We start from the raw sequence: 17,546 nt of genomic DNA, 5'->3' as shown, positions 1-17,546 counted from the left end.
TCACTTTGACTTTTCTTTTATCCTTCTTGCTTAGATGTGTTTCTTGTAGGCAGCATAAAGTTAGAATTTCTTTTTTAATTCATTCTGCTACTCTGTGTCTTTTTATCGGTGAATTTAATCCATTTACATTTAGTGTAATTATTGACATTTGTGGGTTACCTATTGCCATTTTATAAATTGCTTTCTGTTAGTTTTGTATCTTGTTTGATTCTTCTCTTTTGTTTTTTTATCATTTGTTTTTGTTTGGTTGTATTCCATACTTTTTCTTCTGTTGCTACCTTTTTTTAAGTCATGTGCTCCTGTGGTGGTTTTTTCAAGGGTGGTTACCATTAAGTAATGTAAAGGGTACCTACAATGTCCATTGCAGTACACTATTTTATGAGTGCTTCTGCACTCCATTGTCCTTTGCTACTGTTAATCTCTGTCCTCTTCCCCCTTTTTTTTGTTGTCACAGTTTAAATTTGGTTTTATTGTGTTCTTGGTGGAGCTTTTACTTGAGGTTTTGTTTTGTTTTGTTCTTTGAATCTGGTTGGAAAACTCCCTTTAGTATTTCCTGGAGTAGGGGAATTTTCTGATGATAAATTCCCTCATCTTTTCTGTATCTGTGAATGTTTTTATTTCTCCTTTGTATTTGAAGGATAGCTTTGATAGGTATAGTATTCTTGGCTGCAAGTTCCTCTCTTTCAAGACTTTAAATATGGGGGTCCACTCTCTTCTGGCTTGTAAAGGTTCTGCTGAGAAATCCAATGATAATCTAATAGGCCTTCCTTTATATGTTGTATTCTTCTTTTCCCTGGCTGCCTTGAGAATTTTTTCTTTGTCATTGGTTTGTGCCAATTTTATTATGATGTGCCTTGGAGTAGGTTTGTTGTGGTTAAGAAAACTTGGTATTCTGTTTGCTTCTTGAATTTGAGGCTATAGTTCTTTCCACAGGCTTGGGAAGTTGTCGTCTATTATTTGTTTGAATATATTCTCTATTCCATTTTCTCTCTCTTCTCCCTCTGATATACTTATTATTCTTATGTTAGTCTTTTTGATGGAGTCAGACAATTCCTATAGGTCTTACTCATTTTTTTAATTTTTGAGTCTCTCTTCTCTTCTCTTCTCTCTGTTGTACCTCAAGTTGCTTGTCTTCTATGTCACTAATCCTACCTTCTATCTGGCCTATTCTATCAGCTAAGCTTGTTACCTTGTTTTTCCATTCATGAATTGAGTTTTTCATCTCTGTTTAATTTGTTTTTATAGTTTCAATTTTCTTGGTAATATATTTTTGTGTTCATTGAGTTGTTTTCTGAGCTCCTTAAATTGCCTTTTTGTGTTTTCTTGTATATCTCTGAGTATTTGTAGGATTTTTATTTTAAATTCTCTGTCATTTAGCTCCAAGGTTTCCAATATATTAAATTTTTTTTCATAGATATTTCCTCGTCTATCTGTGCTACATCTCTGTCTTTTGTATCCATTATATAAAATTTCATTTTCCTTAATGGTATCTGAAGGTGGTTTTGTTGATAGCAGTAATGAGAATTAATAAAGATTAAAAAGTAAAAAAGAAAAAGATGGAAAAAAAGAGAATTTCTTATTTCCCCTTTTTTTTCTTTCTCTCCTCTCCTCTCCTCCTTTAGAAAATATTGTGATGAACTGTGAATTATATTGTGCTAAGTGGAACAATAACTACCTACAATGGAGGGCCTGAGTTGGGGAGAAGTGATAAAGGTGCAAAAAGGGAAGTAGAGACCCACAAAATGCAAAAAATAATATAATTTTGGTCAAGAATAAAATGATTTGCCTGTAAGTGATGGTCGACTAAGAGATATAATGAGAGGGATAAGAGGGAAACTGGGAAAAGGCAAAAAAATTACTATTGTAGTAAGTGGAACAAAAATTAGATAGAATGGAGAGCCGGAGTTGGGGCAAATCCTAATGAGTTAAAAAGCAAAGGAAAAGGCACCCAAAATGCCACAAAGAAAAAATTTGAGTCCCAAATAAAATAATTTGTTCGTGATTGAGGATTGAATGAGAGGAAAAGTAAAGGAGAAAAGAAGAAACTAATAGAGAGGGAGAAAAGGGAAAAAAGAAAAAGAGAGAGAGAGAAAGTTAAGGGTTTTGGAGTGTAACCCTTATAGAGAGAAAGGATGAAGAAAAGAAAGAAAATGGGAAATGTAACACTTATGGGTAGTATAGTTAAAGAAGAGGCAAGAATAAGATGGGCAGAGAATAAAAGGACCAAGGTGGAAGAAAAAAAAATAAAGACAAGAAGATGAAATAACAACAAAAAAATGGAAAAGGTTATAAAGTCTGTGAATTTTTCTTGATTTTGAGAGGTTAACTTCTTCCTTTTCCTTTCCTCTCCCTCTTCCTGGTTGGTGACTCTGTACCCCAGGTTCTGCCCTGTGGCATGCTTAGGTAGAGATTTGCAGTTGATAAGTCTCTATGGCAATGTCATATATTAGGCTTCAGTCTCATTGGTAGTTGAGGCTTGTTAGCATTTGCAGGCTCTGACAATGAGAGAGTCCACTTAACCGAAGCCTCTCTCCTAGTCTCTCCTTCCTGAATTAGCAGCCTGATGATCCAGCTATGAGATTGCCACTGCCTCTGCCTGGAGAGTAAGAGGCTCAAAGAGCTAGAAAATTCCCACTCTATCTCCACTCAGCGCAGGGCACTGGGTAAGGCTCTGTCAGTCAGAGCACCCAGCGTAATCAGGCGGGGTTGGGAGCCAATTGCTCACAAGGTGCCTTTCTATGAACCTCCAGGCATGTCCAGTATGCCTCAGCACTCTGTGGGACCCCTCTCCCCAGGCTTTTTGCACTTTGTAACCTGTTTTGGCTAGGAAGAAGATGCCCTAGTCGCTGCCTTCAGAACAGGAGGTCTTAAAAGCTGGAAAGTCCCTTTTTTTATCATATAGCCCTGAGTATGAAACCTCTGCCAATCAGAAGTTGCCCCCACCACTGCATGCATAGCAATAGGCAATAAAAAATATCACGCCTCTTTTCTTAGATCACTGAACTGAGAGAAATCTTGTGAGTTAGAGCCATGTAGGTCAGTTGGGAGGTGAGCAGACTGTAAGTTAAGCTAATTTCAGCAATTGAATCCACAGATCTGCTCCAGAGACAGACTGCAAGCTGCTTGCACGCCCCTACCCCTAACACTTTCATATTTTTTTCCTCCCGGGGATGTTAGCTTAAATGGCTGGGTGTGGCACCCAACCCGCCCAGAGAAGTTCAGGCGTAGGGAAGTTTGCTTTCGCACATTCCCCGCGCGATACTGTTCAGGGTGCAGGGACCACACCAAGACTCTGGGGCCCATACAAAGGCCTCTGATCCTGCCCCTCTGTCCGGGAACATGGGCGCCCACTCCTGAGGCTCTAGGAAAAACCACTTGCACATTATCCACACTTGCCAACCAGGATATCGGGGATAATGGCGGCTGCTGCTCACCCATCTTTTTCAGGGTCTGGCACGAGCATTAGCTCACGTGAGCTGAGTTGCCACAGGCACACTCTTTCCTCAGCTTGGACGTCTGTGTCGCAGCCTGGCTCCGTCCACACCCTCAGCCTCCACTCTCTCTCAGTTCCAAGTAAAAACAGCCCTTTCTCAGGTTAGTGAGGAAGGCTCCTAGTGAGGAGTGTTCCTTTCTCTGTCTTATTTCCTTCAGGGTTGATTATATATTTAGTCAATTTTTTGATCGATCATACCTTCGTTTTCAGTGTGTGGGACTTCCAGATGCTCCAAGGATAGATTTTTCCGTCTCTGGTTGAAAAACTTGTTGAAATTTTGGGGAAATTTATTGGTAGAGCTCCTCACGGCACCATTTCTCTGATGTCACTCATAGCAGGGGGCTTATTTGAAACTGTATCCAGGAATGCAGTGCGTGTAACCTGAGACTCTGAAGGCATTATCTTCCAGCTATCCTTTGGGGGGCCGGATGCTTTCTCTGCTTCAGAAGAGGAAGTGTACCTCAGATCTCCATGGAGACCTGAGTTACTGCCCCTCCTTTCCACTTCCTGTTTTCAGCTGTGTCTTATTGCGCAGATTGGAGCTTGAGAGATTTCTGGAGATGGCTCACCTAGAACCACTTTAAAAGGCTTGTGCTGTGTGGAAGGGATCAACTCCTTCCCCAGCTATGGCTGCTTCCCCACTGGATGAGTCAGCTTCTCAGGTCATCCCATGCATTCTTCTGCCTGTCACCATCTGTCTCTCTCTTCCCACTTCCCTTTTGGAAGACAAGCCAGCCCTCTTAGCACACCTTGTTTCCAGGTCCCCAGGCAAGTGGCTGTGAGTGACATTTTCTGCTCTTGTCCTTGGAATGAGAGCCCTTCTAGGCTCTCAGCCTCATCCTCCCTTTGTTCCTGGAAACAGGGGAGACCCACCATGCCTTGGCGCTCAGTACCAGGCATGGTGTGGCTTCTTCTTTGCTCCTTGGTTTTTGAGAGCTGTTCTTATAGTCCAGTGTTGGTTTTTCATGCTAATTGTTCCTAAATTAATTTGTAATCCAGTTTGGTCATATGAGTTGAGAGTCTGTGCATCTACCTGCTCTGCTGCCATCTTGATCCCCTAAAAATAGTTTTGTTGCAAGCATCGGCCCTAAGTGCACAAAGTATCAGCCTCAGTAAAGTGTTGCTGAGTGAATGGCAGTCAGTGCGCATGTGGGAGTCTGTCTATCCCCTCTCCTCTCACTTGACAGGTAAAAAATATTGTTCTGAAATCTCATATTCCTTCATACACACATTATTTTGAATGAACCATAGGTTATATAGTAGCAACTTTTTCTTAGTTGGGACACAGAAAGCATTTATAAAAGAAAATGATACCTTGTACTTCATCAAAGTTGTAATGTTTTGTTCTTTGTAAAACACCAATAAGAAATTAAAAAGCTATGGGATGGGAGAAAAATATTTACAATGCATTTATATAACAAAAGATTTGTATCAACAATATAAAGAAATCTTATACCTCAGTAATAGAAGATAACCTAATTTCAAAGATGGGCAAAACATTTGAACAGATAGTCATCAAAGAACTCTAAATAGAAAATACTTCCATAAAAAGATAGCTAAAGCCCTGGCTGGTTGACTCAGTGGTAGAACGTCAACCCAGCATGTGGAAGTCCCGGGTTTAATTTCCAGTCAGGACACAGAGGAGAAACGCCCATCTCTTTCTCCACCCTTCCCTCTCTCCTTCCACTTTGTCCCTCTCTTCCCCTCCCACAGTCAAGGCTCCATTGGAGCAAAGTTGGCCCAGAAAAAAAGGATGTCTCCATGGCCTCCACCTCAGGAACTAGAATGGCTCTGGTTGCAGCAGAGCAATGCTCCAGATGGGCAGAGCATTACCCCTGGTGGGCATGCCGGATGGGTGCATGTGGGAGTCTGTCTGACCGCCTCCCCACTCCTAACTTTAGAAAAATACAAAAACAAAACCAAACCAAAACAAAAAAATAGCTAATATCAACCTACACTAAAATGAAATGAATAAATTAAGAAATGATTGAAAATATCAAGAGTTAGAGAGATTGTGAAGTAACTGGAATACTAATATATTTTTAGTAAGAATGTAAATGATGTATGCACTTTGCAAAACAATTTGGCTCTTTCTTTTAAATTCAAAATATACTTATTGTATGACACAGCAATTTCTCTCCTAAGTATTTACCCGAGAGAAAAAGCATTCCACAAGCAGACTTGTGCATTAATATTCTTAACAGCTTTATTTATAACAGCCAACTTCTTAAACCATCCAAATGGCCACCATGTTGTGAACCGATAAATTCTGGTGTAGTCACACAATGACTATTCAGCAATACAAAAGGGACAACTGATAAATGCATCAACATAAATGAAATAAAAAGAGTAAATACTGAATGATTTCATTTATATGAAGTTCTCAGAATGGTAAAACTAAACCACAATGGCCAAAAGCAGACCTGTGGTTTCTTGTAACCAGCAATGAAGGCTACTGACTGCAAAGGAACATGGGAAATTTGGAGGGCTCATAGAAATGGTATTATACTTGGATTACAATTGTGATACAGTAATATATGCATTCATTAAAACTCATGCAACTGTATACTTAATATGGGTACTTTTTCTTGTTTGAAAATTACATTCCAAAAAAGTTTATAAAACAGGATTGTTGAATTAGAAGGCAATGTTATTATAAAAATGTCAAGAACATAAAGAAAAAAAAGAAAATTCCAGTGTTTAACTAACAGTCTATGTATTTATACATTTTCATTTGCAGTCACTCTTTCATTAATCCAAATAACTCTTTAATGTGTCTACAAACTATCAGAACATCTCATTAAAACAAAGATTCAGATTCAGTAGTTCTAAAGGAAAGACAAATTTGAGTAGTAATCATAGGCTATTGAATTTACAGTCGTCCATTGCCATATCACAATTCACTTTTTGTGGTCTCATTGTATCACATACTTTTAAAATGTAAGTATCTTATTTTGTATCATGGATTTTTCTCTGTATTATAGGATTTTTTGATATATAGCTATTTCTATATATTTATTATTTTAATTATTTTTATGGCAAAATAAGCATTTTCTAGCCTAAATATTTGAAAAATATATAAAAATATTAATTAAACATATTAAATCAAAATAAATATGTAACGTACAGCAGATGAGTAGACAAAGACTCACAGGTATGGAAAACGCAGCTATGGCCATGTCCCCTTAAGCTAGTTTGCCCACGTGAGATCGTTCAGGGCACACTGTGGCTGATGGATGGAAGGCGACCAACCAGAGCACTGTGTTTCGTATATATAAATAATAGAATAAATAAAAGCTCGCTACTTCGCCGATTTTCACCTATGGCCAGGGTTCTGGAACCTAACCCCCAGAACAGATGAGGGAACACTGTATATGATGAATCTATACAGGCCAACTTGCATGAGCTTTACTTCTAAATTTTAATAGACTATCCTGTTAACTGCTCCATTTTTGACACTTTATTATGCAAAATCCATAAAACCTTGCATACCATCTTCATTTGTGTTGTTTCCTCCCCATAGTAACTCTGTTGCCCAAGGAAAGAGAATTATCCATGTGATATTCCCTTTCCTGAGTGGAATCTCCAGGAATCTAAGAAAAGACCAGTTCCTGGTCTAATGTAACTGTCAGTCATTTTAGCATCACATAGTCCAAACTTCAACTTCACCACAGAATGCTTATTTCTGTGGGCTGTGTGATGCCATGTTTCTCTGAACATTTTGGCCACAGTTTCTTTCTATCCTTTGGACTGTCTTATTCTTCTATCTTATCTCTAAATTTTGAAAATTCTCAAATATCAACCCCTGGTTCTCTCTACATGTGAAATGTCATTTTCTCCCAGGGAAGCTCATGTAACACTAGAGCTTAAAATCTCTGTTCCTATGGGCCACTCGTAGATTTGACTTTAGTGTTCTAAGTTGTGATTTCACCTTCATTGATGATCCAAACTCCTTTCTTAGCTTTCATTGAAGGCATCACAGACTCTCAAACTTCATGCTCCCAAAACTAAATTTATATTCTTAAATGTGTTTCCTTTTATATTTTCTGTCTCCATAAATGTCAGCACTATGTGTCAGTCACCTCATCAGTAACATAAATCCATTCTTCAGTTCTCCCACAGTTTCACTCACATATCAAGATTACAAAATCCTTATCAGTTGTCCTACCTGAGTGCATCTGTGTTGAGAGATGTTGATATGAATCCTTAGGTTCAATTACATTTCAGACAATCAGCAACCATCAAAAAAAATGTAAAAGAAAAAAGTGTTCAAAATTATTAGAAAGTTATAAAATATAATTTGTGTACAAAACCACATCACTAGATAAGATGTTTTAAAATATGTAATTTACTAATTTATTCAGAGAATGATGAGGGATACAAAATATGTTTGTATTTGTGAAGGCATTTATACTTCTGTGCATAGACACAAATATTTGTGTGGTAATTAATACTTGAATATGTGGTATGGCAAAACTACCATAACATGCCATTTACTTAGATTAAAAGAATAAATCAATGTACTATAGAAAAAGAGAAATAGCACAGTTCAAACTGAGTCAAAGAAGAATCACTCTGACAAAAGTTAACTATTGTACTTAGAGAAACTATCCCAGCCATCCCATAAGTCATTAGCCAATGTGTTGTTTACCAAAGTGTAGACACCTTTATTATTCTGAAGTCTCCTTTCACAAATTTCCTTAAGGTCTAGCGAACATCACTGGTGTGAGTTAAAGCAGCAAACTGACCATTTATGTTTGAAAGGATTCATATCCCTTAGTCCAGATAACATGTGTAGTCATCATGCAGAATTTTTTTTTTAATTTTATTTTTTTAATGGGGTGACATCAATAAATCAGGATACATATATTCAAAGATAACAAGTCCAGGGTATCTTGTCGTTCAATTATGATGCATACCCATTACCCAAAGTCAGATTGTCCTCTGTCACCTTCTATCTTGTTTTCTTTGTGCCCCTCCCCCTCCTCCTTTCCCTCTCCCATTCCCCCCTCCCCCCCGTAACCACCACACTCTTATCGATGTCTCTTAGTTTCACTTTTATGTCCCACCTACGTATGGAATAATGCAGTTCCTGGTTTTTTCTGATTTACTTATTTCGCTTCATATCATGTTATCAAGATCCCACCATTTTGCTGTAAATGTTCCGATGTCATCATTTCTTATGGCTGAGTAGTATTCCATAGTGTATATGTGCCACATCTTCTTTATCCAGTCATCTATTGATGGGCTTTTTGGTTGTTTCCATGTCCTGGCCACTGTGAACAATGCTGCAATAAACATGGGGCTGCATGTGTCTTTACATATCAATGTTTCTGAGTTTTTGGGGTATATACCTAGTAGAGGGATTGCTGGGTCATAAGGTAGTTCTATTTTCAGTTTTTTGAGGAACCACCATACTTTCTTCCATAATGGTTGTACTACTTTACATTCCCACCAACAGTGTATGAGGGTTCCTTTTTCTCCACAGCCTCTCCAACATTTGCTATTACATGTCTTGCTAATAATAGCTAATCGAACAGGTGTGAGGTGGTATCTCATTGCTGTTTTGATTTGCATTTCTCTAATAGCTAAAGAAGATGAGCATCTTTTCATATATCTGTTGGCCATTTGTATTTCTTCCTGGGAGAAGTGTCTGTTCATATCCTCTTCCCATTTTTTTATGGGATTGTTTGTTTGTTTGTTGTTGAGTTTTATGAGTTCTTTGTATATTTTGGATATTAGGCCCTTATCTGAGCTGTTGTTTGAAAATATCATTTCCCATTTAGTTGGCTTTCTGTTTATTTTGTTATCAGTTTCTCTTGCTGAGCAAAAACTTCTTAGTCTGATGTAGTCCCATTCATTAATTTTTGCCTTCACTTCTCTTGCCATTGGGGTCAAATTCATAAAATGCTCTTTAAAACCCAGGTCCATGAGTTGAGTACCTATGTCTTCTTCTATGTACTTAATTGTTTCAGGTCTTATGTTTAGATCTTTGATCCATTTTGAGTTAATTTTTGTACAGGGGGAGAGACTGTAGTCCAGTTTCATTCTTTTGCATGTGGCTTTCCAGTTTTCCCAGCACCATTTATTGAAGAGGCTTTCTTTTCTCCATTGTGTGTTGTTGGCCCCTTTATCAAAAATTATTTGACTATATATATGTGGTTTTATTTCTGGACTTTCTATTCTGTTCCATTGGTCTGCGTGTCTATTTTTCTGCCAATACCATGCTGTTTTGATTGTCGTGGCCCTATAATAGAGTTTGAAGTCAGGTATTGTAATGCCCCCAGCTTCATTCTTTTTCTTTAGGATTGCTTTGGCTATTCGGGGGTTTTTATAGTTCCATATAAATCTGATGATTTTTTGCTCTATTTCTTTTAAAAACGTCATTGGAAGTTTGATGGGAATTGCATTGAATTTGTATATTGCTTTGGGTAATATAGCCATCTTGATTATATTTATTCTTCCTAGCCAAGAACAAGGTATATTCTTCCATCTCATTATATCTTTTTCAATTTCCCTTAACAATGGTTTATAGTTTTCATTATATAAGTCCTTTACATTCTTTGTTATGTTTATTCCTAAGTATTTTATTTTTTTTGTTGCAATCGTGAAGGGGATTATTCTTTTGAGTTCCTTCTCAGTTGTTTCATTGTTGTCATATAGAAAGGCTATTGACTTCTGAATGTTAATTTTGTATCCTGCGACCTTACTGTATTGGCTTATTGTTTCTAGTAGTCTTTTTGTGGATTCTTTGGGGTTTTCGATGTATAGGATCATATCATCTGCAAAAAGTGATACCTTTACTTCTTCTTTTCCGATATGGATGCCTTTTATTTCTTTGTCTTGTCTGATTGCTGTGGCGAGAACCTCTAGTACCACATTAAATAAGAGTGGAGAGAGTGGACAACCCTGTCTTGTTCCTGATTTAAGGGGGAAAGCCTTCAGTTTAGTGCCATTTAATATGATGTTAGCTGATGGTTTATCATATATGGCCTTTATCATGTTGAGATATTTTCCTTCTATACCCATTTTGTTGAGAGTCTTAAACATAAAATTGTGTTGTATTTTATCGAAAGCCTTTTCTGCGTCTATTGATAAGATCATGTGGTTTTTGTTCTTTGTTTTGTTGATATGGTGTATTACATTAACCGTTTTACGTATGTTGAACCATCCTTGAGATTCTGGGATGAATCCCACTTGATCATGGTGTATTATTTTTTTAATATGTTGTTGTGTTCGATTTGCTAGTATTTTGTTTAGTATTTTAGCATCTGTATTCATTAGAGATATTGGTCTGTAGTTTTCTTTTTTTGTGCCATCCTTGCCTGGTTTTGGGATGAGGGTTATGTTGGCCTCATAAAATGTGTTTGGAAGTATTGCTTCTTCTTCAATTTTTTGGAAGACTTTGAGTAGAATAGGAACCAAGTCTTCTTTGAATGTTTGATAAAATTCGCTGGTATAGCCGTCAGGGCCTGGACTTTTATTTTTGGGGAGGTTTTTAATGGTTTTTTCTATTTCTTCTCTACTGATAGGTCTGTTTAGGCTTTCTGCTTCTTCTTGACTCAGTCTAGGAAGGTTGTATTTTTCTAGGAATTTATCCATTTCTTCTAGGTTGTTGAATTTAGTGGCATAAAGTTTTTCATAGTATTCTACAATAATTCTTTGTATATCTACGGTGTCTGTGGTGATTTCTCCTCTTTCATTTTGGATTTTGTTTATATGAGTTCTTTCTCTTTTTTCCTTGGTAAGTCTTGCCAAGGGTTTGTCAATTTTGTTGATCTTTTCAAAGAACCAGCTCCTTGTTCTATTAATTTTTTCTATAGTTTTTCTGTTCTCTAATTCATTTATTTCTGCTCTGATTTTTATTATCTCCTTTCTTCGGCTGCTTTTGGGTTGTCTTTGTTCTTCTTTTTCTAGTTCCTTAAGGTGGGAAGTTAAGTGGTTCACTTGGGCTCTCTCTTGTTTGTTCATATATGCCTGAAGTGATATGAACTTCCCTCTTATCACTGCTTTTGCTGCATCCCATAGATTCTGATATGTCGTATTGTCATTTTCATTACTCTGTATATATCTTTTGATCTCTGCACTTATTTCTTCTTTGACCCATTCATTTTTTAAAAGTATGTTGTTTAGTTTCCACATTTTTGTGGGATTTTTTTCCTCTTTTTTGCAGTTGAATTCTAGTTTCAAAGCTTTATGATCAGAAAATATGCTTGGTACAACTTCAATTTTTCTGAATTTGCTGATGTTGTTTTTGTGGCCCAACATATGGTCAATTCTTGAGAATGATCCATGTACACTGGAGAAAAATGTATACTCAGTCACTTTGGGATGAAATGTCCTGTAGATGTCTATCATATCCAGGTGCTCTAGTGTTTTGTTTAAGGCCACTATGTCTTTGTTGATTCTCTGTTTGGATGACCGATCTAGAGCCGTCAGCGGTGTATTGAGGTCTCCAAGTACGATTGTATTTTTGTCAGTTTTTGTTTTAAGGTCAATAAGTAGCTGTCTTATATATTTTGGTGCTCCTTGGTTTGGTGCATATATATTAAGAATTGTTATGTCTTCTTGATTCAGTGTCCCCTTAGCCATTATGAAATGGCCATTTTTATCTCTGAGTACTTTTCCTGTCTTGTAGTCAGCATTATCCGATATGAGTATTGCTACACCTGCTTTTTTTTGGATGTTATTTGCTTGGAGTATTGTTTTCCAGCCTTTCACTTTGAATTTGTTTTTATCCTTGTTACTTAGATGAGTTTCCGGTAGGCAGCATACAGTTGAATTTTCTTTTTTAATCCATTCTGCTACTCTGTGCCTTTTTATTGGTGAGTTTAATCCATTTACATTTAGTGTAATTATTGATACTTGTGAGTTCCCTATTGCCATTTTATATCTTGCTTTCTGTTAGTTTTGTGTCTTGTTTGATCCTTCTCTTTCGTTTTTCTATCTTTTGTTTTTATTTGGTTGTATTCCATACATCTTTCCTCTGTTGCTATCTTTTTTATCTCATGTGCTTCTGTGGTGGTTTTTTCAATGGTGGTTACCTTTGAGTAATGAAAAGGGTCCCTACCCTACAATAGTTTCATTGTAGCAAACTATTTTGTGAGTACTTTTGCACTCCATCGTCCTTTGCTACTGTTAATCTCCATCTTCTCCCCCTCTTTCTTTTTGTTGTAGTCACAGTTTAAATTTGGTTTTATTGCGTTCTTCTTGGAGCTTTTACTTGTGGCTCTGTTTTTTTTTTTTTGTTCTTTGTATCTGATTGGAGAACCCCCTTTAGTAATTCCTGGAGTGGGAGTTTTCTGATAATAAATTCCCTCATCTTTTCTGTATCTGTGAATGTTTTTATTTCTCCTTCATATTTGAAGGATAGCTTTGATGGGTATAGTATTCGTGGCTGAAAGTTTCTCTCTTTCAGGACTTTAAATATTGGGGTCCACTCTCTTCTAGCTTGTAGAGTTTCTGCTGAGAAATCTGTTGATAATCTAATGGGCCTTCCTTTATATGTTGTATTCTTCTTTTCCCTGGCTGCCTTGAGAATTTTTTCTTTGCTGTTGGTTTGTGTCAATTTCATTATGATATGCCTTGGAGTAGGTTTGTTGGGGTTAAGAAAATTCGGTGTTCTGTTTGCTTCTTGAATTTGAGGCTTTAGTTCTTTCCACAGGCTTGGGAAGTTCTCATCTATTATTTGTTTGAGTATGTTCTCCATTCCATTTTCTCTCTCTTCTCCCTCTGATATACCTATTATTCTTATGTTATTCTTTTTGATGGAGTCAGATAATTCTTGTAGGGCTATCTCATTTTTTTTAATTTTTGAGTCTCTTTCTTCTTCTCTCTGTTGTGCCTCAAGTTGCTTGTCTTCTATTTCACTAATCCTCTCTTCTATCTGACCTGTTCTATTAGCTAAGCTTGTTACTTCGTTTTTCAGCTCGTGAATTGAGTTTTTCATCTCTGTTTGATTTGTTTTTATAGTTTCAATTTCTTTGGACATATATTCTTTGTGTTCATTGAGTTGTTTTCTGAGCTCCCTAAATTGCCTTTCTGTGTTTTCTTGTATATCTTGGAGGATTTTTAGGATTTCTATCTTGAATTCTCTGTCATTTAGCTCCAAGGTTTCCAATATATTAAATTTTTTCTCCATAGATTTTTCCTCATCTAGCTGTGTTACCTCTCTTTCTTTTGTATCCATGATATTCGATTTTCTCTTCCTTAATGGCATCTGAGGGTGGTTTTGTTGATAGTATTAATGAGATTTAATAAAGAATAAAAAGTTAAAAAAAAATAAAAAATCAAAAAGAGTTGTTTTTTTTAAAAAAAATTAATAATGAAATAAAGAAAAATAAAATAATAATTTTTTAAAAAAGGAAATTATTCCCCCTCTCCTTTTTTCCTCTCTTCTCCCCTTTTTCTTGAGAAAATCTTGTGGTGAACTGTGAATTATAACAAACAATGCCTGTGATGGAGGTCCTGAATTGGGGAAAAGTAATAAAGGGGCAAAAAAAAAAAGGGGGGGGGCGGTATGGACCCACAAAAAGAAAATAAGGAAAAAATTTGGGTCAAGAATAAAATTATTTGCTTTTAGGTGTTGGTTGTCTAAGAGTTATGATGAGAGGAATAAGAGGAGAACAGAAAAATGGGGGGACAAATTAAAAAAAATACTATTGTATTTAGTGGAACAAGAACTAGATAAAATGGAGAGCCAGGGATGGGAGCACTGCTAGTGAGTTAAAAAGGTGAAGTAAAAACCCCCCAAATTGCCACAAACATAAGTTTGAGTCCCAGATAAGATAATTTGTTTGTTATTGAGGTTTGAATAAGAGGAGATGTAAAGGAGAAAGGAAGAAACTAATATAGAGGGAGAAAAGAAAGAGAGAGAGAAAAAAAGAGGGAACCACTAAAAGAAGAAAAAAGAAAGGAGAGAGAGAGAGTTAAGGGTTTTGGAGTGCAACCCTCATAGAGAGAAAGGAAGAGGAGAAAAAAGATAATGGGAGATGTAACACTTATGGGTAGTGTAGTTCAAGGAGAGGAGAGAGTAAGACCGGCAGAGAGTTAATCGGCCAAATTGGAGGAGGAAAGAAAGTATCAAGAATGAAGATAAGAGAAACAAACGAACAAATATAATAAAATGGGATAGGTTATAAAGTCTGCAGATTATTCTTGATTTTGAGAGGTTATCTTCTTGTTTTTTCTTTTCTCTCCCTCTTCCTGGTCGGTGACTCTGTACCCCAGGTTCTGCCCCTTTGGCACGCTCAGGTAGAGGTTTGCAGTTGATAAGTCTCTATGGCAATGTCATGTATTTTGCTTTAGTCTCGTTGGGAGTCAAGGCTCATTAGCATTCATAGGCTCCGACAGTGAGAGAGTCCGTGTTCCTGGAGCCTTTCTCCTAGTCTTTCCTTCCTCAATTAGTAGCCTGATAATCCAGCTATGGGGTTGTTGCTGCCTCTGCCTGGATAGTAAGAGGTTCAAAGAGCTGGCAACTCCCTACTCTATTCCCACTCAGCACAGGGCTCTGGGTAAGGCTTAGTCAGTCAGAGCTGCTAGCATAATCAGGCGGGCTTTCTGCCCACTCAAAGACCTCTGACTCTGCCACTCTGTCCGGTAACACAGGCGGGCACCCACTTCCGGGGCGCTTGGAGGAAACTCTCATTCATTATCTGCGCGCGCAGACCAGGATATCCGGCCAGTAGTCTCACGCTCTGAGTGAAACCCCCAACCGCATGGAAATTTGCAGCGCTGGAATTCGCTCTCGCTCCGTCCCCGTGCGTGGCTTTTGCAAGGCGCTGGGGCGGCCCGAGATTCCGCTTTTGCCCACACAAAGGCCCCTGACTCTGCCCCTCTGTGCGATAACACGGGCGCGCACTGCCGAGGCACTCGGAGGAATCGCTCACTACCTATCTGCGTGCGCACACCAGGATATGAGGCCGGCCGCGTTTCCCTGAGTGAAACCCTCACCAGCACAGAAAATTTCCACCGTTGGAATTAGTTCTCGCTCCCTCCCGTGCGCGGCTTTCCCAGGGCGCTGGGGCTGCCCAGAGATTCTACTTTTGGCCCACAGAAAGGCCTCTGACCCTGCCTCTCTGTGGGGTAACACGGACACCCACTTCTGGGGCTTAGGAAGAGATCTCTCGCCCACTAACTGCGCACCAACCAGGAGAACGGGTAAAATGGCTGCCCCGCTTGTCTTTCTTTGTTTGGGTTTGGCGCGAGTGTTAGCTTGTATTGCCCGGCTTGCCACAGGATCAGTTTTTCCTCCGCTAGGATCTTCGTGCCACAGCCTGGTTCGGCCGTTTGTGCGCGGCCTGGATGTATTCACCCCCTTTGCCCGCCTCAGTTTCTATATTCACAGTTACCAGAGAAAGCCGCCCTGTTTAGGTTAGTGAGGAAGGTGGAGCATTTCTTACTCCCTATTTCCTTCAGGATTTGGTTATATATTTAGCCAATTTTTCACTCGACCATACCTTCGGGTGTATTGTGAAGCATCTGGAGGCTCCAAGTATAGGTTTTTCTGTTTCTGGTTGAAGATCTTGTTGAGTTTTGGGGGAGATTTATCGGTATCGCTTCCTATTCCGCCATTACTCTGACGTCATCCGCCATGCAGAATTTTTACAAGTAAATGTTTCATTTGAATATTTTATTACATAATCCACATTTTTTTAAACTTCAAATTGAAATCTCTTCGTGTTTTTACTGTCTCCTAACCAGATCAGAACTTGGTCCCAGCTGCGGATTTCGGGGCTCCTCCCTTCTGCTTACTGGATTGGGCAGGCGCTGGTGGACGTTCCCCTGTACTGGCTAATATTCCTTCTCATGTATTTACTGAACCTCGCTTTCAGCAACTCTAATGATACATTTAAATATGTATTTGAAATTATGGAAGTAAGTTACAATACTCACAAAACAAATATCATTGTACAATTTAATTAGAAAATTTGAAGATAATGTTTTCATTGATATTCATATTGTCATGAATTATTAATAACTGTAAAACGCTGTACTGTGTGAATAATTTGAAACCTGAATGTGTTCTTAGATGGTATTTGTCTTTAAACTTTACATTCTGTTTATGTCAGATGCCGTATGCTATTGGACACGCCATAGCCCTTATCTTCCTTACGTATGTAATTTCGTTCATTTTTCGCAAGGGGAGAAAAAATAATGTCATTTGGTTCTTTTGCTTTCTTATTGTAAGTATTTTTATAACATTAATTTTATACATGTAGTATACAATTCTGAGCTAATACTTTAAAATTTTCCCTTGTTATTAATATTACAGTTTAAAATATTTTGTTTGTGTTTGTATGAATCCTATCAGAATCGGCATCTTTTTCTCTCCCTATTTCTACCATTGATTTTCTTTAAAAGTGGACAATATTTTCCAAACAAAAAGTATTTAATATATGGTAATATGGAATACACCTGAATTTTCTTTTTACTGAAAAATAAATATTCCCAAAGACCTCCATGAGGTTATACAAGTGTTGTTTATAGCATAGTTAAAACTAGAAACAACTTCTCCAACTTTCTACTAAGACTTAGTTTCATAAAGCAACACTTACTTTACCAAAATTAGTAGAAATACTGTATGCGATACGTAAGCATCTATTCTAATTTGCTGTCATTTTGGGGTTCCAAAAAGTAAGTTATCAATTCAACACACGTGGCTGTCTTCCAACAATATTTCACAAACTAAGACTGATGTAGAGAAAAAATAGACAGTTTCTACACTGAAGGAGCACTCAGAGGAGAACAGATGAGTAAACAGCCACTTACTCAGAGTGAGAAGGCAAAAGATGTCTAGATACCATCCACCTTTCAAAGTCTAATACAACTGGGTAATGAGAAATTCTGTGAAAACCAGAAAAGGGAGGGAGCCGTTCATGAAAATGAGAACAGATTTTACCTTTAGAAAGTGAAACTTAAAGTAGACTAAGATTTCAATAGCTGGAGAAGTATGATGACACAAATACAAAATCATGGATGAACAGAAATGCAAAATGAAGAAAGCCCGTGCTAGGAGACAGTCCTAAATACTGGTAATAATCTGAAATGAATA

The 17,546-nt window shown here is 37.7% G+C and overlaps 1 protein-coding gene across 1 annotated transcript in view; it reads left to right on the top strand.

The window, feature by feature from the left end:
• LOC136308349 (ABC-type organic anion transporter ABCA8-like) overlaps positions 1-17,546 on the top strand; it is a 252,820-nt gene that overhangs the window by 206,561 nt on the left and 28,713 nt on the right. Inside the window, exons 24-25 of the mRNA XM_066235686.1 lie at positions 16,196-16,369; positions 16,564-16,677. Coding sequence (XP_066091783.1) covers positions 16,196-16,369; positions 16,564-16,677 — 288 coding nt within the window. The remainder of the gene's footprint in view (positions 1-16,195; positions 16,370-16,563; positions 16,678-17,546) is intronic.

Source organism: Saccopteryx bilineata, chromosome 6 (genome assembly GCF_036850765.1).
Source record: "Saccopteryx bilineata isolate mSacBil1 chromosome 6, mSacBil1_pri_phased_curated, whole genome shotgun sequence".
Taxonomy (NCBI): Eukaryota; Metazoa; Chordata; class Mammalia; order Chiroptera; family Emballonuridae; genus Saccopteryx; species Saccopteryx bilineata.
Note: the sequence above shows the minus strand (reverse complement) of the source record. Positions and strands in the feature narration are given on the sequence as shown.